This window comes from Alligator sinensis, unplaced genomic scaffold (genome assembly GCF_000455745.1).
Source record: "Alligator sinensis unplaced genomic scaffold, ASM45574v1 scaffold93_2, whole genome shotgun sequence".
NCBI classification, from domain to species: domain Eukaryota; kingdom Metazoa; phylum Chordata; order Crocodylia; family Alligatoridae; genus Alligator; species Alligator sinensis.
Window position 1 is genome coordinate 756,763 of NW_005841854.1, and position 23,000 is coordinate 779,762.

General features: G+C 41.3%; 1 protein-coding gene across 7 annotated transcripts in view; it reads right to left on the reverse strand.

Annotated features, from left to right (window-relative positions):
• Positions 1-23,000, reverse strand: part of TARBP1 (TAR (HIV-1) RNA binding protein 1) — an 82,199-nt gene that overhangs the window by 42,141 nt on the left and 17,058 nt on the right. For 6 of the 7 annotated variants that reach the window (XM_014523865.2, XM_025213402.1, XM_025213398.1 and 3 more), the window contains 9 exons: positions 20,307-20,396; positions 16,993-17,131; positions 14,227-14,323; positions 13,806-13,981; positions 9,823-9,920; positions 5,718-5,879; positions 3,895-4,088; positions 2,482-2,743; positions 2,200-2,388 (listed from right to left, as the gene is read on the reverse strand). In XM_014523865.2, coding sequence (XP_014379351.1) covers positions 2,200-2,388; positions 2,482-2,743; positions 3,895-4,088; positions 5,718-5,879; positions 9,823-9,920; positions 13,806-13,981; positions 14,227-14,323; positions 16,993-17,131; positions 20,307-20,396 — 1,407 coding nt within the window. The remainder of the gene's footprint in view (positions 1-2,199; positions 2,389-2,481; positions 2,744-3,894; positions 4,089-5,717; positions 5,880-9,822; positions 9,921-13,805; positions 13,982-14,226; positions 14,324-16,992; positions 17,132-20,306; positions 20,397-23,000) is intronic. The other variant, XM_014523868.2, reaches the window with a different exon arrangement.

Here is a 23,000-nt window from a genome sequence, read left to right on the forward strand (position 1 = left end):
GATACACTTTTCCACAATCAAACTGTTCATTATAAAATTTGGAAATCCTGGACTGATATGCAAGATTGTCTCGTCTGTATGCAAGATATGGAATACTTGAAAAAATGCACTAATCAGAACAAAAAGAACACTGTATTTGTTTTCATGAATCCAGAAGATACTGGATAGACAGAGGATAACCACTAGGGCTATGCAAAGCTTCGGTCATTGATTTGATTCAGTGGAGATTCAGCCTGATTCGGCAGCCAAATCTCCAAATCCAAACCTCTAAATCAATTTGGAAAGATTCAATGATTTGGACATAGACACAGCTTTAAATGTTTTTTCTACATACCTCAAGGTACCAGGAGGCTCATGAGTGCTGAGATGGTGGGACAGATGGAGCATCCCCACGGGAGCATAGGGGGGTGGTTCCCAGCGTGCTCAGTGGCAGACCCAGAAGTGGACCAGAAGCACTTCCAGTCCACTTCTGGGTCTGCTGCAGAGCACACAGGGGATTCTCCCCCATCCCCCTGCCTCAGCGACTGGTGCCTCCTGGCTCTGGGAGGGGCACCCAGGGTTCCCCTGTGACCAATCGCCAAGTCAGGGGGACCCTGGGGGGGGGGGGGGTCCCACAGCCAAGCACGTGGGGGGCCCCTCTGCACTCCTGTGGGATCCACCTTACCAACTCAGTATTCATAAGTCACGCTTGGTACCTCAAGGTACGTAGAAAAAACACTTAAGGCTGTGACTATGGCTGAATCTGCATCAAATCTTCAGATTTGGATTCAGCTGAACCAAATCAAGACAGTGATCCGAATCAACAAATCGAATCACTGTCCCTCGATTTGGGCCAAATCCAAATCGAATACGGCCTGTTTCGCACACCCCTAATAAAGACCTGCAAGATGAAAAATACAGAACCCTTCCTACCATGAAAAGGAAAACTGGATGAGTCAAACCATAATCAGATGTAGATCCTCTTACTTTTAGGTTATTATACTGAACCCAGCTCACACTGGTAATAACTAAAATCAGTGCCACCTAAGTATTTTCTAGTGAACCTCTGTGAAGTCATCTTTTCCATGTAGTCCACAGCAGTCTTCCTTCAATCACTTACTAATCCCCCAATTGCAAGGTTCCGGTGACAAAGCATTGAACAGATGTAAAAATGGAGCAACCTTCTCTTATCCCTAGAAGAAAGTTCTTCCAGATGGGGTTGGAATTACACTGTACAGCTATTTTGAAGATCCTTTGGGCCTAGTACTCTCAAAACAGCACCTTTCTCAAGTGAAAAAAATCACTTAATTTTAAGAGGAAAAAATTACAACCATGTTTTAAAAAAGAAAGATGTCTCAGCCTAATAAAATAGAAAGAGATAGTTAGCGGTCTGAGTCTGAAGTCAGGCAGAAGGTAGAGCAGGGTAGCACCTTAAAGGCTAACTTATTCAGAAAGGCATTAACTTTCATTAGAAAAAAAGCCTACTCTGTAATAGCATCTGACAAAGTAGGCTGTCACCTATGAAAGTTTGTCATTCTGAACAGAATTGTGGTAAAAACATAGCATAATCTATATATTCTGCTTTTATAATTGCTTCTGCATATTATCCCAATTGCTTCTGCTAAGGTATGTAGGCCAATGATAGATTTACGAGTAGCACTAAACTTTTGCAGACAGAACCAGGAACAGATGCAATAAATAACTCCTTACAAGAGATAAGAGAAGAGGGACAGGGAAAGATGCTGAGGTAAAGAAATCAGACCCTGACCGAAGGATGACCGAGAGAGACTTAAGGATGGCCCCAGGGAGGAGATTTAAGATGTAAATGAGACATGTATGTAAACCATCATAGAACATGCAACTGCTAGACATATGTTGCAAGACGTAATACTTGGGCTGCCAATAATCACGCGACACGTTAAAATCTTTTGTTTATGTTAGCTATAAAAAAGAACCCCAGACTCTGTTTGGGGTAGACTCTGATCTGAGCGAATTAGCTCCTGGTCGATCTGTTTGCAAACAATAAATTTAAAATTGGACCCAGCCTGTGTATGTGACTCTCCCCTAGGGGTGGATTGGACAAGCCTCCAGGGGCACAAAACTAGCAGTTTGTGCAACAGAATCGTCCTTCAAGTTACCACCCCTGCCCTGCCTTCTTAATGCAATAAGCTAGTTTTACAAACATTTACCAAAAAAAAAAAAAAAAAAAAAAGCACTTACCTGTCTTATTTTTGCATATGCTTGACCTTTGCTACTTGCTGCAACAGCAAGAACCTCAGTATCAAAAACAACTTGAACAAAGGCTTTTAAATTAGACCAAAATATTAGCTGTGTGTTGCTCAGAGAGGATATAATTTTCCAACCCAGATCAAATGCCTCAATGCAGAGTGTCTCAGATGAAACCAGAAGCTGAAAACACAGAGCAAGAAGCAGTGTTTTATTTTGGGGGGAGAAAAAATATCTCTGGCTATTACTGCCTTTAAAATGCTTTCTGTCTCTTACCTTGGGAATAAGTACTTTCATGCAATGAAACACAGGTAAAACCTGCTCAGAAGGAAGAACAGTTAGAGCTTCCAAAGCAGACTGGAAAGTTCTTCTTGGTCTCTGAACTGCAGGCAAAGATAATTCCAAAGTCTCATCTTCTGATTGTGGTATATGGTTCTGATACTTTTTTAAAAGAAAATGAAGGCAAACCCACTGATCATGTATGTAGCAGGCAACTGTCTTCCCCCATCCTTGACAAGAAGTTGATTCTTCAAATAAACTGCAAAAAGAGACCATATGTTCAAGTCCATACTAATACATCAGTTTCCCTATGCACAGACTGTATGTGATCATGTACTACCCTAACACAAAGCAGAACAGAATCAAAAGTATTTAATGGGACTTGAAATTGCCATTTAGACAACTAAAAGCCTTTTTATTGACTTCAATGAGTTTGATTGAGCCGTACAATCCAGATTTACAATGGAATAGGCTGAGATGAGACAACCCATTTAATCTCCACCAAGACCTGTATCTAAGAAGCTGGAAGACTATTTGGATAACTTGCACTCTTTATTTAAATTAACATAAAAAATTGTATCTTGTTAAATATTACTAAATAAGACAGACAAGGTTCCTTGGCTGAATTTGATATCTTTTATTAGACCAGCCCAAATGGTTGGAGAATAGTTATTAAGCAAGCTTTCGGGTTCAAAAACCCTTCGTCAGGCTCAGGAAGCTGCAGCAGTTGGTGTGTGCTCTTCCTGGATGGAATGAAAAGTAAACAAGCCAGGGGCTGGGCTGGGCTGGGGAGTCAGTTGCCAGGCAGATTATAATGTATCAAAAATCCAATGTCTATGTTTAGTCCCTGATCTCTAGTATCCAGCAGGTTGATGAAATGGAGCTCATAGGCTCGTCTCTGGGAAGTGTTGTGTAAATTTCCCTTGAGGATCAGGACTGAGAGATTGGAGAGAGAGGGAAATTTACACAACACATCCCAGAGACGAGCCTATGAGCTCCATTTCATCAACCTGCTGGATACTAGAGATCAGGGACTAAACATAGACATTGGATTTTTGATACATTATAATCTGCCTGGCAACTGACTCCCCAGCCCAGCCCAGCCCCTGGCTTGTTTACTTTTCATTCCATCCAGGAAGAGCACACACCAACTGCTGCAGCTTCCTGAGCCTGACGAAGGGTTTTTGAACCCGAAAGCTTGCTTAATAACTATTCTCCAACCATTTGGGCTGGTCTAATAAAAGATATCAAATTCAGCCAAGGAACCTTGTCTGCCTATATCCTTAGACCAACACAGCTACAACCTAAACCCCTGCACTAAATAAGACAGGCATTTTAGATTTGCTTTACTTGGCGTTAAAAAATTTATCATGGAGAATGATTCATACATGATTCGTAGCACAAACATACCTACTTTTTTCTTCAATAGAAGATGGCTTCTTTAATACCTGATTAAGTTGAGCAGAAGAAATAAATCTTTTTAGGGTCTCAACAGGTTGCAGAGATTCAAGTTGCAGTTCGGGTTTCTGATCAATAATCTCACACACCACAGTTAGTGATGCCATACTAACTACCTTCTGAATCTGTTCTTCAAGTTTTGGTTCCTGGTAAATTAAAATTAAGCATAAAGAGTAAAACGTAGTGCAATTTCCTCTGGTAAGGTAAAATATAGCAATATATATGAAAACCTGACTACAAAATAAAAAATAGAGAAAAAACAAGTAAGTACTGTATCCCGCAAATTACAGAAACTCACTCCAGAATATTCTAGCACTTATGCACCTACAGTTATGGTTGACCTGCAACTAAGGTCGGCCTTAAATTCCTATTTTCTATTTATAGCAAATTGATTTTAAACAGTTTATTCAAATAGCCACACATCAATTTGTCTCGCAAATTCTAAACTTAAATTCTGCTATGGAAAACCGAACCAAAAAGTAGAATTCAGGCACATGAAATCACAATCCAAGCTTGTAACAAGAGCAACTAAAGTGGTCTAGAAGACAAAAATAGTCATTCCTAAGAGGGAGATATATTCCATCTGAGAAGAGTAGGAAGCAAGAGAAACTATGTGACTTCCTACCGTACAAGATTCAGTTTAGTACTAATTAAAGTGATTTCTGTAAAAAATCATACAAGTTCAAGTGAGGATCGATGGGGCAGAGAAGCAGATTACTTATAATTGACAATGCATACTGTCAATGTGCTTGGCCATTTTCAAAACCAAGTTATAATGGATTATCATAGAATATTTGCTGAATGCCTTTAGGTATCAGGAACAGAAAATTGTTCCTCATTCCTTTCCCCAACAGATGACGGAAAAAATTTATGGTATGTACTTAGAGCAGAGAGTATCCTTCAAGCAAAACACATGCATTAAAAGATGCATTGCACACACATTCACAACTTAAAGACACCCAACTGTAGTTAATCATAAAACTAACAATGATTTCAAAAGAAGTAGCTGAAGGTCTCATGTGAACAGTTTTAGGTGAACACTTGTTGGTTATAGGAGCTTAAAAATTCCACTGAAAGATGCAGCAAATTGTAAGGTACTTGCTTGCCTTACGTGTTAAAAAAAGAATTTAAAAGATTTCTTGTTCTTTCTCCCTTCATGCTGCCTTCAAAAATACACTTAGGAAATTAAATCCCTATAAAAATATTTTTGATAAAGCAAATGCTCCCAGATCAAAAACTCATTTCAGTAAATTCCAAAAATGTAAGGCTCTCTAGCAGTATTAATTCAAACATATTTCTCATATTTAATATCTTATTTTCTTCTTTTTGTTGCTAAACATATATTTGGCTTTATATGTAAAAAGTATTTTAATACAGAAACTATGATATAAAATTCATCTTTATCATTGTGTACTTGATCTTGAAAATGTAACAGTGTATTCATATGAGGGTCTGAGGAACAGGCTTGCAGTTTATTCTATTTTAAAGATATCAAACCTTTTACTGTAGCTGAAGAAAAAGCATTCAACATCACAATCCATTATTACAACCAATAAATTGCTTTTGTTACATAGCAGTTTTGTAAGTTAACAGAGAATTATAGTACTGCAATACTAAATATGTCCTTTTGCAGCTAAGCTACAGACCATTTACCTGAAATATTTAACTGCCAATGAATTACCTAAGTATTCTGCAAAATATTATATTCATTAACAAATGTTATCATATAATCAGCCATTCCTTTACCCTGTTGTTTGAAAGCATCTAAAAATTACCTGTTCACTGCTTGCCTCCTGCAGACTATGAATAGAGGCATTTGTCAAAGAAGAGATGAAATTCCAGATGGATAGTCCCTTTTTCCAACCAATGTTCAATGATAAATTTACCAGCTCTGATACTAAAGCCAAGTATAAATTACAACGATCCAAATCTGAAACCTCAAATGAAGAAAAAAAATTAGCATTAAAAGGGGAAAATTTTCAACTAAAAATCAGACACAACTAACAGCTTCTATAAAAAAAGTTAGGAGCAATCACAACCACTAAAATGTTTTCTTTTCCTGTAACTAGGGACAGTTCTTCTCCTTTTCTACCCAGTTCCCATCTATTTCAAGGATCTCTGAGTAACCGTTAGCAGCAAAAAACCCGACACATTGAAATAAGTTTCCAATTTTCTTTTCCACCTAGAAGAGAAGTTTTGCCCTTCTTCCCATATTGGCCTTGGCAATCAGTTTTACCAAACTCACCACTGCCCTCCCTACTCCTGAAGATATCTCCTCATCACAGATAAGAGTCCTAGGATAAAAACAGACTCTCATTTATCTTCTTACTTTGCTTCACTACCACATTCATCTTTTGGCCTGTTGCTTCTGTCCCTTCAGTCCCTGATGCTCACACCATTTTATCTTTTTCCTCATTCTCAAGTGTGGGGTCAGTCTGCAGGTGTGATCCAGTGCGGTGACCTGGGCCTGCATACTGGCTCTGCCACGTGCAAACCCAACCCTGTGTACCGACTCAATCCTGCATGCTAATCCTGCTGCAGGCCCATTTCTGACTGAAGAGCAGCCCCATGTGCCATCGTGACCCAACACACAGGGCCATGTTTGTCCAGTCCGCATGATCCCCCACAGGGCTGGAAATTTAGCAGCAAAGTGGAAATTAGTGTTGCCACCGCTCCCCCACCAAATTTCCAGACCTATGAGTCCCGCAGGATGAATGACAGGTACATGGGCCAGCGGTTAAGCACCTCTGATCTAAAACATGTCAGACACAAGCTTAAACTGCATAAAAGCTTCCAGCAATGGAGAAAAAACAGCTTCGAGATAATAAGTTCCAGTACTTAAAACACCCTCATCATTAGAATGTTCTTTTTAACATCTAAACTAATTCTCCCATGCTGTAATTCAAGTTATTATTTCTTGTCATATCCCATATCAACAAAGAACTGACTGCCATTCTCTTTCTAACCCATCCTATGGGTTCTTGAAGATTGATCAAATCCCTCCCTGTCTTTTCTTCTTTAAACTACATAATTCAAATTCCTCCAACATTTCTTCATTTCATTGTTTTCTAGACCATTCATCATTTTTGTTGCTCCCTCCTGGATGCTTACAAATTTTGTCCACATCTTTCTTGAAATGGCATACCCAAATTGAACAGAGGACTTCAGGTATATAGTACTTTCCACTTGCCTTCAGTGTATTTCATCCTATTTATTTAACACACTTTTCCAATGTATCAAGGTGATATTTTTCTCTAGAGACGTAGTTTTCAAACGTTTTAGCTGTATACCCCTTTATCTGCAAAATACTGCTGACTGTACCCCTACACCTTGCATGTGCATCTTTGGGAAGTGTCAATACCAATATCTACATGCAGAAATGCTATTACTCACTGCATACAGACTAATCAGAAGCTCCATCACCATTGTTAAAATTTAGCATTGAGTATCTCCAGGGGTACATGTACCTCAATTTGAAAATAGCTACTCTAAAATGTCTGTTACCCCACGCAGCTACATGCCATTGGCAAATTTGCTAAGCATACCCGTACACTCAATTGCATTCTTCAAAACATTAATAATGATACTGAACAGCACCAGATGCAGGACAGACCCTTATGAAACTTCAAATATTTCCTCCCAGTCTAACATCGAGTCATGGATGACTACTCTGTGAGCACACTATTCCAACCACTTACAAACCCTCTTAGTTTCCTCTCTAGACTATATTTCTTTACCTCACTTGTTTTGTGAGAAATAATGTCAAGAGCCTTACTAAAGTACATGTACATTACACGCACTGCTTTCACTTTGATTTTTTGTTTTTTGGGGGTCTTGTTTGTTTGCTTTGTTTTTTGTTTTTACAAGAGCCATCACCTTATCATGGAAGGAAAAACTGGGTTGATTAAGTATAATTTGTTCTTTACAAATCTACATTAGCTCCTAGTTATCACCTTGATACATTCTAGGTAGGGGTGCACCGATACCAATACCAATCCGATTCCAATATGCAGCCCCACAGCATGGAAAGCGGCAACCAGCTGGTAAGTCCGTTGTGGGGCAACAGATGGCTGGAGGGAAGGGATGGGGGAGGCAGATAGAGGCCCCTGCGGTGAGGGAAGGAGTGGGACTGAGGCAGGGGCTGCCCAGCCAGGGTTGTGTTTATTGGGGGGCAGCTCCCGCAGCTGCACGCAAACCAGGAGGGCATGGGGTGTCCCCAGATCTGCATGTGAACCAAGGACAGGCTGCTGCTGCTGGCTGGGGCTGGCGCTGGGCTCTTCCCAGTGGGTGGCTGGGCTGGGCTGGGCTGCGCTAGGGGCGGACAGCAGCAGTGCTGGGAGGGGGGGGCTGCGGAAAATGTTGGGGTGACTAGCCCCTCAGCCCCCTCCCAGCACCACCGCCACCGCCCAACCCAAATGCAGCCAGGCACAGCCCCCGCCGGGAAGAGCCCAGCACAGCCCCAGCCCAGCAGCCCACCCTTGCCCTGCATACACATCTGGGAACACACGCCCGCCCAGGCCCCCCCAGGGTGCATGCAGCAGCAGGAGCCCGCCTCCACCCCAGATGAGCTGCAGATCCATCCTGTGCCTTGTGCCATCTCAGTGGGCAGTGCCTGTGCCTGCCCCTGCCCCACCCCTCTCTCACTGCAGGGGCCTCAATCTGCCCCCCCTCCCACCCCTTTCCTCACGACAGACTTACCAGCTGAACCTGGCTGCTCTCCAAACTGCCAGGCTGCGCTCCTGTACACCCGTGTACTGTGCTGCAGCTGCGATCCGATATGGGACCCATGTATTGGTGCACCTCTAATTCTAGGTCGTTAGAAATTGACTGATGGTATGCTCCACTATTTTTATAGGTACTGAATTAAACTGATTGGTCTGCAATTCCTTGGATCCTGCTTTTTTCCATTTTTCAAGTTGGACACTGTTTGTCCGTCTCCAATCTTCTGAAATACCTCACAAGCTCCACAATTCTCAAAGACAAATCTGCAATTACTTTGCCAATTCCTGGATTACTCTAGTATAAATCCCACCGGGTCCTGCTGATTTGAAAGCATCCGTCTTATCTATGTAATTTTTAACTTGTTCTTTCCTTTTACTAGCTGATTACCTACACCTCATCCCCAAGACTGACTGTGCCTCTCATCTAATAATTAACTCTCTATAAGACTGAAAAAGTAGGCAATAAACACAACAGCCTTTCCTGCATAGTATATTATTAACTTACCCTCTCCGTTCAATAAGGGACCTACACTTTTAACTCTTTACAGAGTTCTGTGTCAGTCTGATGCATACAAATGGTGATTCGCAGTTTTTTAGGTAGTTAAACATTACTGACTATCAATGCATCATTTTAAGACTTTCACTAATACAATAAAATGGGAAGATTTTAAAATTTTCACAAGCCTGTAATACACTACAATACAATGGGAGCAGGACAATAGAAATGTGACTGCAGGAAGTACCAAAACACCCCAAACCCTCAAACTGACAGATGCATACCTCCTAAATCCACTCAGTCAGTACCTCTGCTGGATTTTAGATCTGAGCAGTGACATATCATATGGGCAAATATAAAAAGCTCCTTGTCATTTTCTGTTGCAAATGCCAACTACAAAGTCAATTTAATGGTTAAAAGAAACCAACTAATTTTTCATTTGTATTGTCATCTTTGCTGAATTCCCTTCACTGAAAAAAAACCCGACATGTCTCAGCAGGTTACTGTTAAAACAAGTTTACCATGACTATTTCTATGTAAAATGATGTTCTGAGGATTGGAAGCATTTTGTTTAGAAACTTGTAAAAAAGTACTGCTGAATCAGATTAACAAGCAAAAATGCACCAAAACAAGTAGACAGCAAGTCTTTCAGGAAATACTTACAGTGTTTAAATCACCTGTAGTAAGCCTTCGGAGAACAAAATCCAAAACACTGTCTACAGAAGTCTCAACACACTTCCAGAGAAAAGTTAATACCCCATCTGTACAGAAAACAAACAAAAAAAAAATCACTAACACAATGGAAAAAATACTTTGTTACAGATGCATATTACACAAAGTGGATTCCATTACAATAGCCAGCTTCTACAGGAATATTCAAGTCCTTACGTATTTAGTTTAATCAGATGCTGCTTATTTTACTGTACAGTATTTCAATGGACTCTTTTTGAGAGGATATGCCTCTGTTTAGGTAGAGGATTATAAACCACTGCACAGGACATAAGAATAAGAGTTTTTAAGAAATATTTATCATTTTTCTTCTTCTTAGCTTTAGGCATCCTATGCTGAAGAACATGTACAATGCTCTGTTTCTTAAAAAATACATTAAACTATATGTTGAAAATCCCTTAAATTAGTATTTAAAATATTTAGTATATCTGAAGGGCATTCAGAGTTCCACATCAAAGCTGATAAATTAGGGTGTCCTACTAATAGCCAAGTAAACCTCTAGTTTGTCACTTTCTGCGTTTATCAGATGCCAATGCAAGTTAATACCTAAAAAGACGTCCATAAAAACCTCAAACGCAGCGTTCTAGGTTTTTTTGGTTATAGCTGGTCTAAGAACATATGTAGACAAGGTTCTTTGGGTAGATATGATATCTTTTAATGGAGCAACTGAGTAGTTGGGGAAACATTTCTTGCAAGCTTTCAGGTATTATCACACTTCTTCAGGCATATGGCATTTTTTCTGTTCTGAGACTCCACGGAATTAAAGAATCCAGTATAACACCTGAGCATATGCTTAATTTATAAGCACCTGAATAGTTTTTCTATCTAAGCATATACTCTAGGGTTTTACTAACTGGGAATCCATAGTAGTTAGAACTGTTCTCAAAGTTCATTACATTGCATTATGGCATTCCAATAATCCTAATTATGTGTGAGCACTAATTTAATCTTTATTACAAGAGTTGCTCAGTCTTGACTTTGTACAGTAAAGATAAGGCTGTAGAACAGGTTCAATTCACATTCAAATTTCATACTTCTCTGAAACATTCTTTATTCTCTACTCTCTCTACAAAAACATTTAGTTTCTCAAAAGAAAAAAATTAGAGCAAAATTCCTTCAACTGCCTTTGAAGCTGGAAAAGTGCCTTTTTATATTAAACACAACACAACACTTCCCAGAGATGAGCCTATGAGCTCCATTTCATCAACCTCCTGGATACTAGAGGTCATGGACTAAACATAGACATTGGATTTTTGATACATTATAATCTGCCTGGCAACCGACTCCCCAGCCCAGCCCCTGGCTTCTTTACTTTTCATTCCATCCAGGAAGAGCACACACCAACTGTTGAAACTTCCTTAGCCTGACGAAGGGTTTTTGAACTCGAAAGCTTGCTTAATAACTATTCTCCAACCATTTGGGTTGGTCTAATAAAAGATATCAAATTCACCCAAGGAACCTTGTCTGTCTTTTTATATTAAAGGCTAAGATTATATACCTCACCAAGAAGATCATACTTGCAATCATACATATATGTGTTTGAAAAAATAATCCTTTGGCTTCAGGCAAACTGAAGAATGAGCATGCGCATTAGAAAAGATCACTGTAGGCAAAAATGTCACTTGCCCAATGCTTCCAGGGGACAACGTAAGAGGCACCTACATTTAGTAATTTGGGGACTGTGGCAGGTTGCGTTGGGGTTTTTTTTAATGGGGAATAGTTTTTTTTATATGAATTCAGAAGTGAAAAGAGTTATGTTACTTTCTTAATACTTCCTCAAGTATTTTATCTTTGAGTAGAGCACAACCAAAAACTACTTCACCCTAAAACTTATTTTCAGGAAATTATGAGCTAATGAGAACAAAGGATTATAACTGAAACAACAGTATTTACCATTAAAGGAAGTTTAGGATAGAGTCTGACTATGAAACGTAAGAACACAAAATACATTCCCATGACAGTCTACAGATGAAGACATACATAAGTTACAAGAGTAGAGACTGAAATGAATAAATGTGGCAAAACGTTATATTCAGTCACTAACATAAGTCAAGGCACTATTCAGGTGAGCCGTGCCCTACTGGCACTAGAGGTGCACCGATACATTGGTCCCATATTGTATTGGCACCGATAAAAGGAAAATTGACATTAACAGCAACCAGGTTTCTTTGGCTGATGTGGCCAATAATGTGGCTGATAAATGCCATGTGCGTGCGTGCAGCCGCAGCAGCTTGGAGAGCAGTGTCTGGCTGGTAAGTCTCTTGTGGAGGAAAGGAAAGGGTGTGGGGGAGAGAGCAGATCGAGGCGCCTGCGGTGAGGAAAGAAGTGGAGCTGGAGTTGGGGCTGAGGCTAAGGCAGACACTGCCCAGCCGGGACAGAGCGAGGTGTGGGACAGAGACGTGAGAGGCTCATTCAGAGGACATGGATCTCACCACTACGCACACCCCAGGGGAGGCATGGGGGCATGTACCCCCAGATCTGTGTGGAGTGAAGCCAGGCTGCCACTGCGGGCTGGAGTGGGGGCAGCACCGGGCTCTTCCAGTAGGGGGATTGGGCCGTGGCTGTGCTTGGGCCAGGAGGCGGCACGAGGGGGCTATGGGGTGGTCTACGATGAATTGTGGGGAAGAGCCTGGCACTGTCCCTGGCCCCAGCCCACAGCAGCGGCCCACCCTTGCCCCATGCACAGATCAGGGGGCACATTTCCCCCATGACTTCCCTGGGGTGTGCACAGCAGCAGGACACGCTCTCCCCCCGCCACACCCCACCAGACAAGCTGCCAGTTCCATTCCGTGCCCCACCCCGCCTCGGCCGGGCAGCACCTACCCCCCTCACTGCAGGGGCCTCGATCTGCCCCATCCCCATGCCCCTTCCCTCCTCTCCACCCCTTCCCCCACAACAGACTTACCAGCCGGATGCTGTTTTCCAAGCTGCTGGACTGCATATTGGCAATCAGATTGGTACCGGCCAATATGGCTCCCTAATAATCAGCCATCGATACTGGCCCAAAAAATCTTTATCAGTGCACCCCTAACTGGCACCACAAGAAACAGGGATAATGCATCAGTACTGAAATGAAACCAAAAGCCATTGTATGCCCTTGCTGCTCTAAAATAGATGACTCAATAGAACAAAGAGAGGATATAAAAGCACAAGAATGGAGTCTTTCTTTTTGGATCTGCTATGAAACTGGCAGCTATGAAGCAGAGCTTTAGCTTCTAGAAGAGTTATTCAGAGACATCTCTGAGAATTTCTTCAAGGTCTTCCATATTGATTTTTACATCTGTGGGAAAGGCCACAGGAGGCCAATCAAAGCCTGATATTTTCTGTGATGATTTAACAGTCAACATTGCTTTACTTTGAACAGGTAAAAGGTTCAATTAAATGAGAAACCAGCCAGGATCTTGCAATAAAATGAACACATTCAAAGATGTTCCAAATCATACTGGGTTTATCACCAATGTTCACTGTTTATTAAAATGACTCAAACTGGCTCATTTGACTGCATTTGTAGAAGTCTAATATCGCTAATTTGTTTGGAAAATCAAACTACATATTTAACTGTTAAATTTACTAATTTCTATTACAGTTCACCATAACTCCTGTGTAGCACTGTTCGCAAATCATTAGTCATAAAGATTCTGAATTTAAAAACTATTTAAGAATTCTTTTAATAATGTACAAGCCAAAACCAAATGCAACTAACTCCCCCTTAGTACTACTAGCTATCAGGAATGGTAATTACTACTGAAAGCTTACTGTGAAACACTAAAGTCTGCAAACACTGAAGCCTGTAATGCAACTGCTACATTAATTAAAAACTGATAATATTTGGCAATATAATTTGAACACAACAAATACCTCATAATTTTAGTTTAACAATAAACAATATAGGACAATATACTTAAGATATTACTAACCATCCTGTGGATTAGAACATTTTAACGAACAGGTCTGTAATAACTTCAACAGCAGTTGTAGGCTTTTATCAGCTTTCAGTGTTGGTATATAAACATTAGTGCCAAGTTTCAGCAAAACATCCAGAAGAGGGTACAAGAAAGCCTTCAATTCAATCCATTTTGTGTTGATTTTTTCACTACACAAAAACAAAAATTAAGAAGAGAATCATCTACTGAATGTATATTTAAAGCGCCCAAGTCAAGCTGATAAGTCATCTTGACACCTTTGAAAATTTTACCAGGTGACAAGTGCTAAGGCAAGGACTAACATTTTGTTTCAAAGCCCACTGAAGTCAAGAACACCCATCCCACTGATTTCAGTGAGATCTGAACCAAGCCCAAAAGAAAAAATTGATGGGAAAATTAAATTTATAAAACTTACCTGTGTTTATTCTTCATTTCCTCTACATCTGCAGCCAGCAGAATCACTGTAGCAACAAGTTTAGCTTCAAACCAGTCAGGCATAAAGCAACTTTCCCCTGAATAAAGATAATTTAGTGTTTCCATGGTATTTAAAAAAAATACTCAGTATGGTAATTTTCTTTAACTTTTAATGTTGTTTATTTACAATCCTATTAGCAGAAGGTAATGGTATATAAATGATTAATGGATTCAATTACTAAAAGTCAGGCTAAAGATTTGTAACAAGCTTTGAATTATTATATATAAATTTAAACTAGCTGAATTTTCTTCTTCTGTTAAAGAAGTGCTGAATCTACAGGTCTTTATCTTAAAAAACAGGTTATATGCTTCATCTTTCAATAATTTGCTTTATTTAAGTACATTTAAAAAAAAATGTTGAGATTTTTCGAAGCAGCTTCACATGCTTGGGAGGTATGTAAATCCTGTTGAAAAATTCAGCTCCCTTAAACAGAAATACAGTAATGCAAATCTTTACAAACTGTTTGCTATAAAAGAGTCTAAGAGCTATCATTTGAGATGAGTTTTGGATTTCCAACTCTGGGGATATAAAGACCTGCTCTGGAGTTTCAGCAGACAAGCAGTTACATCCCTGTCATTCTTACAAGTGTAATTTTCTCAACAAGCTATTTATAAAATGTGGATAGGTCAAGTAAAATGATAGCTTTTCTATTTTTATAATAAGAAGTTTGCTTATTCATCTCACCTAGAGCTCCAAAGCAATGGTTAAATACACATTTCAGAAGATAGGGAGGTTCTGCCAAACTTGTTCTTAGGAAAAAGTATACCTTGGAAATTTCCAAATGAATTTGGTAACAATTTTAGATTCTCTAATTCAGGGCTGTCCAATTGGCAGTTCACAAGCAGTTAATCTGGGGCTCCAGGTTCCCACCCAGCCACTGCTCCTACCCCTCACTCCAGTTGCAGGTCTCCATGCTCCTCCTCCCTGCAGCTTCCACTTCTTGCCCTTGCCTGAGAGTATGGGGTGACACAGTGCAGCCCACAGAGTCCCCACACACTATGGTGCAGCCAGAAAGGTGAGGTGAGGCCAGGGCACCCGCATGTTGCAGTGCAGTGGGAAGCAGAGGGGCTTGCATATCGCAGTATAGTGGGGGAGGCACACTGCTGTTCGGGAGAAGGGGGATAGAGGGGGCAGCAATATCCTGCACTGGTATGACCTGTGCAGCATGCATCCCCCACACACTTAGTAATTCAACAGTCTGCTCTAATTATCATGAGAGAAATGAGATATTTTGGAGCATCTCCAATCATAAAAGATCTTAGAAAATTAACTTTCTAATGATACGATCTTGTTCTGATGTACTCACTAGTACTAAAAACTGACACACACTTATTCTCTAGAGGGATAAATTTAACATGTCTGGCTTCTGACATTTCACATTTATAAACCTTATGTAGGAGCATGCATTTTATCAACATGATCGGTCTCACACAATAGTCAAAGATGCACAAAGAGATATATTTGAAAGAAAATGATTGTAAAATAAATTCAGAATATCTGAAGTACTTGGCAATGTAAGAGAGAAGACTCTACATGCCTTTTGGATTACAAATATTTCAAGTTTAATAAGCTGAAGACTAGGCTCCAAAAATTATTGTGAACTTCCCTCTGACACTTGCAGGTTTAGTATGTGATTTGCTTAATTGCACAACACAGCACTGATCCCATTAATAAAATAATAATATCCAGTTATCTGCATATCAGGCGAGTGCACAGGTACGCTTTGGTCTCACTATCTACTTTGTAAAATAACTGTACTCAACTTAACTGCATAATTAATAGACGAGGAGCTGTCAATTTCAAGGCTTCTAAAACAGCCTTGAAATAACCAGGTCCCATCAATTTCAAGGTTGTTACAGACATAAGGCAGCGAGAATGGAAAGCAGGCTATTCCTTTAGCTAATGAGCATTGTTTACACTGAGGTCAGGTAAGCACACAGCCTTTTTTAAGTCCAAAGGCTATGCTCTTGAACAGAGTACAGTAACTTTCAAGAAAGATGTGCAGAAAGCTTCTGACTAAAAATACAGCATATCTGTATCTCCGTAAGTGTGTTAGTTCCAGGGTAGCCAGAGTAGACAAGGTTCTGTGGGTAATAACTTCCAGGGTGTTTATTATACAAGTTTTGTTCGTAAAGACTGTGGATTTTTTAAACCGTGCACCCTAGAATCACAGGGTTGGAAGGACCTCAGAGATCACCTTGTATGAATGCAGGAATGTGACTCCTATAGCAACCGTATCCAATGCTTATCCAAACTCTTCTTAAAAACTTCCAATAAAGAAGATTTTACATCTTCCTTAGGCAGTCTATTACTAGTCTATTCCACTGCAAATACTATTTACATGAACAACTTAACTATCTCCCCTGAAAAGTGGGCTGGAGAAAGAGGGGGGAAAAATACACAAAAAAACTAGCAATACTGCAACATTAAAATGCAAAGCAAGGACAAGAATAAATGCAGTTACAATTTTTTTCTTCAAATGTTATTTTTTATTCCAGTTTGTTCTTAAAAAACATTGCATTTAATATGCATTAAAAAAGAATTCTAAAACCTGGCTGGGATGCGGCGTTTAATCAGATTAACTCAGTACCAAAAACCTTCATCCTACTTGCACAATTTTTGAATAAGTGATTTCATAACCTTAATATTCTGACACTAGACTCTGCACTTAAGATACATACATTCATAAATATTATCTGAACTTACTTCCAGATGGTGGTGTCTTAAGGTAATCTTCAACAAGAGTAAGTACATATGTACTTAATGATGATCTCTCTTGATGCTCAAGATCACATTTTATGGACTTTCTGAAGTGGCCGTCATTAGTGCACAGCCAACTGCAAAGCTAAATAAAACAAATACATTACTATTTATAAACATATCTACAAGTTTTCACTTGGCTGCATGCATACATTCAAATTATCTAGGAGAATTCTCTGAGGTTTGTTCTCCTGGTAGAGCAACTTACCCAGAACGGCGTGTACACACATTTGAATGCTGAGGCCCTGATGAGTAGAAAGCCTGTAATGCTGACACTGTGCTGCTGGGGTGGCGGTGTCCACATATCTGTGTGCTCTGCAAACTTCCTTAGTCTGCCTGGCAACAGATGGCAGCAGGGCATAGGGGGAAGTTCTGGTTGACTGCCCCAGACTGCTCATGGTCAACCTGTGGGGACTGTTCTTCTCTCTACTGGAAGAGTCCAGCAAGTGACAGACTCTCTCTCAAGAAGAGAAGGCAGATGCTAGAGGACTCTTCTCTTCTGAGAGAAGCCATTGCATATACAGACATTTGTTCTCCCAAGTTCTCCTGGGAGTGATTTAACTCTGGTTATCCCCAGGTCATTTTACTCCTGTACCAGGCATTTTTAATTTGGAGACAAAGCCTGAATATCTGTATACTTGTGGGTTCTCCTGGGAGAGCAGCAACTTTTTATCAGTACAAAAAAGCATCTACCCACGAGCAAACAATCTGGCTGCTGAAAGTTATATCAGTCACAGATAACACTTTTCACTAATAGTTATACAAAAATGTGTAATGTAGACCTGCCACTACATACATAACAATACATTAAACTGCTTGCAACTATACAATGGATATTAGTTTTCTTAAAAAAAAAAAAAAAGTATTCTAAACAGGGGCAAATCCAGAAGGGGTGCAGTCATGACCGGTGCGTGACCCCAGCAGCTGGGGGGGCACAGCTGCACCGGTGGGAGGGCGGCAGCAGGAGCCCGGCATCAGTGAGCAGGGAGTTCCCACAGACGCCATCGGCAGCAGCCAGGGGCGATCATGGATCGCCTGCAGACACCGATGGCACTGCCATTGGTGGGGTGGTGAGCAGCGACTGCCTGCAGGCACCGCCAACACTGTCAGCAGCACCTTTTTGCAGGGAGTGCACAGCCACATGCACCTACGCGTTGCCCCTGGGTGCAGTGGTGCACCTGCACCCCTCTTTTCTGACCACGTAGCAGGAGCAGCAACTGGGGACCATTTTAAGTCCCCAAAGATAAGAATTCTTCTCCTTTTCACCCCAGTGCTCAGAAGCATGTACCTTGCCCTCCCTCCTGCCTGCTGCTGCAATTGTCCCAGCAGCAAGGGGAGCTCCAGAGCTGCTCCAGCTGGACTGCATGGGGGCTGGCCTCAGCATGGGACAGCAGCTAGAGTTTCCTCCTTCCTGCTAGGTTTCCCTGGTGGAGGGAAGAGAAGTTCCCCACCATCCAGCCCCGAAACAAACACAGGGAGGGGGAACCCACCTGCCACTAATGTCCCAGGCTGAGCCCAGCCCAGCTCACAGGTCAGCTGAAATAGTTTTGGAGTGCCCAAACTCTCCAGGACAGTTCGGATGACAGCAGCAGGCAGGGGAAAGGGATGGGGGGAATTCTTATTTATTCTGAGGACTTAGAAGTCCCCAGCTGCTAGTCCCATAGTGTGGTCTGCACATTGTGGTGCAAGGAGGGGCTTGGGTGAAGTGAGAGGAGGCTGGGGAAGGGGGTGCACCCACCACTGCAGCACCAGTCACTGCTCCTTCATCTCCCTTCATAAAATCCTGGATCCACTTCTGCGTATGAACATTAAGTTCATTTGCTTTCATTTCTATGTGTCTTTATCTTTTTGTGTATATGTGTAATTTCCTTTAAAATGCCCATGCCTATTTAAGCTTTTATACATCACAAGTAGATACTATCCATCATTATTAATTAATTCACCTGTTATGCCTCTGCAAACAGACGCATGTACTTTTTCGGCTAATTTGATATGAATATCTAAACTCCGTTAAATGCATGAAGGAATGTTGAGGGGGCACCATGCACAAGGCATATATTACTTTTTTTTAATTATCAATATACAACAAGAACTTGACAACATCACACACTGAAATAGTATGAGTGAACCTTTTGCAACTGGTTTCACAGGTGTTACAATGTATTTAATTAAGCCAGTGATCATTTCCATAGCAACAACTACATTTCCCACCTTCTGGTTTAGTAAGCCTATCCTATCTACTCTTACAACACAAAAATTACAACCACCATTTGTGCAGTGCAGCTGATTCTGATGATGAGTTCAATGTTTTTCACATTATTACGAGGTGAAAATGAATCAGTACTTATTGCCAAAAGATACTGTTTTAAAACGAAAGGCAGAAGCTGAAACACCTGAAGTCAGTAAGTACAGTATCTGTGAATATCAGTTTCAATCTCTGAATTTGAAACTTACAGGTGTAGGCAGGGCTGTTCCTAGGGGGTTGCGAATCGGGGCGACCACCCCAGGCCCCACACTTTGGGGGAGCCCCATGGACCTGGGCGGAGCGGCTGTGCCGACTGCACCACAGCCAGCTTCACATCCAGCAGCTCAGCACCCACCCCCACTGCTGAATCCACCGCCAACTTCCTCACATCCAGGGGCAGGGCACCGCACAGGCCAATTTGCCCCAGGCCCCACACCCTGCTTGGGTCATCTCTGAGTATAGGTAATTTAATTGGGTAATTTAAGTTGAGTTAGTCTCTGTTAAGTTTATGAAAGCATATTTTGCATGTCTCTCCATCTGGGTTGGGCAGGGGCACGAACAAAACTAACTCAAAGGGAGGCTCAGCTCTAAAAGTTTGAAAACTGCAGCCTTAATGCCACTCCTCATTCACAGCAAAAACACAACAGAAGTGCTACCTCAAGAAGGAGACTTTTTTCTGAAGAATTCACAGTCAGTGAAGGAGGAAAGGAACAACTTTTTTTTTTTAAATAACCTTCAATACGCAGTGAAGATGCATGTATTTTTTTTAATTCAGAACCTGCCAAATGACTTGTTACAGTCAAAATTAATACCTTCTTAACATTAAAAATCATAGTTTCCAGGTAAAAAGCACAAATCTTACCACCTAGGCACAAAATAAGATCAGCATTAAGGTAGTTCACACACACAAAATAGAGAATTAAAAACATAAGCTATAACTCATACCAAAAAATTAATGTGGTTTACTGAAGGACATATTGATTACCACAATAACAGAAGCAGTTTCAGTTCTTACCTCCACCCACAGTATCGTCCCCCTCCTTAAGGATTCCTCTGGTCTAAGACACGCAAGGAAACTTGAAACTTCTGGAAGTGACACTTTCTCCTAAAGGAATTATTCAAGAATCAGAATCCCCCATATAAAGAAATTTTTTTAAAAGTTAAAAAAAAATGTTCTGTGATACTTCAGTGGTAATTCAGGAGTTTGTTTCCATCTGACAAGAAGATATTAACTTTTTCCCTTACCACCCACTAAGGTGCACTCTCAAGTTATTCATTTCTGCCTTTTTCAACTGCCAGCATAAGTTCATCAGAATGTACAATTCCTATAAAATAATTCCTATAGAATATAGAATTCCTATAATTAATATACCTAGTTGTGGGTGTACACTGACAGTTCAAGAAAAGATGTAGTCACTTATTTCATTTTTTTTAATGAGGATCAGATTAACTTCTGTTATATGGATTTTTCAAAGCTCCAACTAAATCTTTTGATTGACAAGGAATCTCTGTTCAAGTAGGTCCACAGTGACCTACAAAATGCACAGGGAGTTCTGCAGTGATTGGAGATCCCTGAACAGAGAAAAAAGTGTCATTATACTAATTTAAGAAAGGGTGCCAAAAGGCAACTTGTACAGTACCCATAGCTTAACATCAGAAAGTGGTGGTGGATGGGTCATTTTTGACCTGGAGGAATGTGGGCAGTGGGGTCCCCCAAGGCTCGGTCCTTGGACCAGCACTGTTCAACACCTTCATCAGTGACTTGGACAAGGGGGTAAAAAGCCCCCTGTTCAAATTTGCTAACAACACTAAGATGTGGGGGGATGTGGGCAAGCTAGAAGGGAGGAATAGGCTGCAATCGGACCTAGACAGGTTACAGGAATGGGCGGATGAGAACAGGATGGGATTCAATACTGACAAGTGCAAGGTACTGCACTTAGGGAGGAAGAACCAGCAGCATACCTACAGGCTGGGGAACTCCCTTCTTGTCAGCGTAGAGGCAGAAAAGGATCTTAGAATCATTATTGATGCCAAAATGAACATGGGTCGAAATTGTGGTGACGTGGTCAGGAAGGCCAACCGTACCTTGTCATGCATCCACAGATGCATCTCAAGCAGGTCCAAGGAGGTGATCCTCCCCCTCTACGTGGCACTGGTCAGGCCGCAGTTGGAGTACGGCGTCCAGTTCTGGGCACCGCACTTCAGGAGGGATGTGGACAACTTGGAGCGGGTCCAGAGGAGGGCCACTCACATGATCAGGGGCCAGCAGGGCAGGCCCTATAAGGAGAGGCTAAGGGACCTGAACCTATTCAGCCTCCACAAGAGAAGGCTGATGGGGGATCTAGTGGCCTGTTACAGACTAGTCAGAGGGGACCAGCAGGCATTGGAGGAGTCCCTGTTCCCCCGAGCGCTACCAGGACTGACTAGATATAATGGTCACAAGCTGGCAGAGGGTAGATTCAAACTAGATATCAGGAGGCACTACTTCACAGTCAGGGTTGCTAGGATCTGGAACCAACTTCCAAGCAAAGTGGTGCTGGCTCCTACCCTGGGGGTCTTTAAGAGGAGGTTAGACAAACACCTTGTTGGGGGTCGTTTGAACCCAGTACTTTTTCCTGCCATGGCAGGGGGTCAGACTTGATGATCTGCTCAGCTCCCTTCCAACCCTACCAACTATGAAACACTGCACAAAAACAGAATGGGAAATAACTACCTAGGCAGCAGCACTGATGAGAAGCTGGGGATTTCATTACACTATAGACTAGTGGTTCTTAACAGTGATAGTGTGATGAAGGCACTCCTGCTACAGCAGCAGCCAGGTACATCTGCTGCATTAGGGATCTGTTCAACCTAAAGCAGGCAGGAGCTGGTTCGGCTGCAGCCCTTCCTAAGCCAACACATCCCACGCTCCCCATGGAAAAGAGGGGTGCATGGAACTGTTCCTCTCTGAACCAAGCCCTAATGCAGCAGGAGTGTGCACACATACCACAGCTGGCTGTGCAGCAGGCATGGGCGGTTTTATCAGGAGGCAGTATCGCCTGGGTCCGCAGCATCGAGGTAAGCTCAGGTAGAACCAACACTGGTTCTCCACTGGAGGCGTGCCCTGACTATGAAAAGGTTGAAAACCACTGCTCTAGACTCAATAAAGTCAACAATATGATGTAGTCACAAAAAAGCAAGAGTTTTGGGCTGCATTAACAGAAGCATTGCATGTAAGACACAGGAAGTGATGACACCATGCTAGTCAGCACCCTGGTTAGGCCTCAGCTGAAATATTATGTGTGGGTCTGAGCCCCACATTTTAAGAAGGATAAGGAAAACTGGAGAAGATCCAGAGGAAAAAAATAAAGACAATAAAGAAAGTTGGAATATGAGGAAAGGCTGAGAGAACTAAATATGTTTAGCTTGGAAAAAAGGAGATTAACATATGAAGGAATATAAACTACAGCAAAACAAATTTGGGTTAAATCACAGAAAAAATTTTCTAGGTGTAAAACAATGGAACAAGTTAACCAGGAATGCTCTGGAAACCCTTTCTTTGGAGGTTTTCAAAAATATGATGGCTAATCATTTTTCTGGAATAGTTTAGGAACAGATTATCGTTTAGGTCCCTTCTAACCCCATGGTTTTTTGCATTATACATAAACTGTAGTTTAATATAATTTTTACCTAGAAATTTTACAGAATAGCCTCAAGAAAAAGAAAGGCA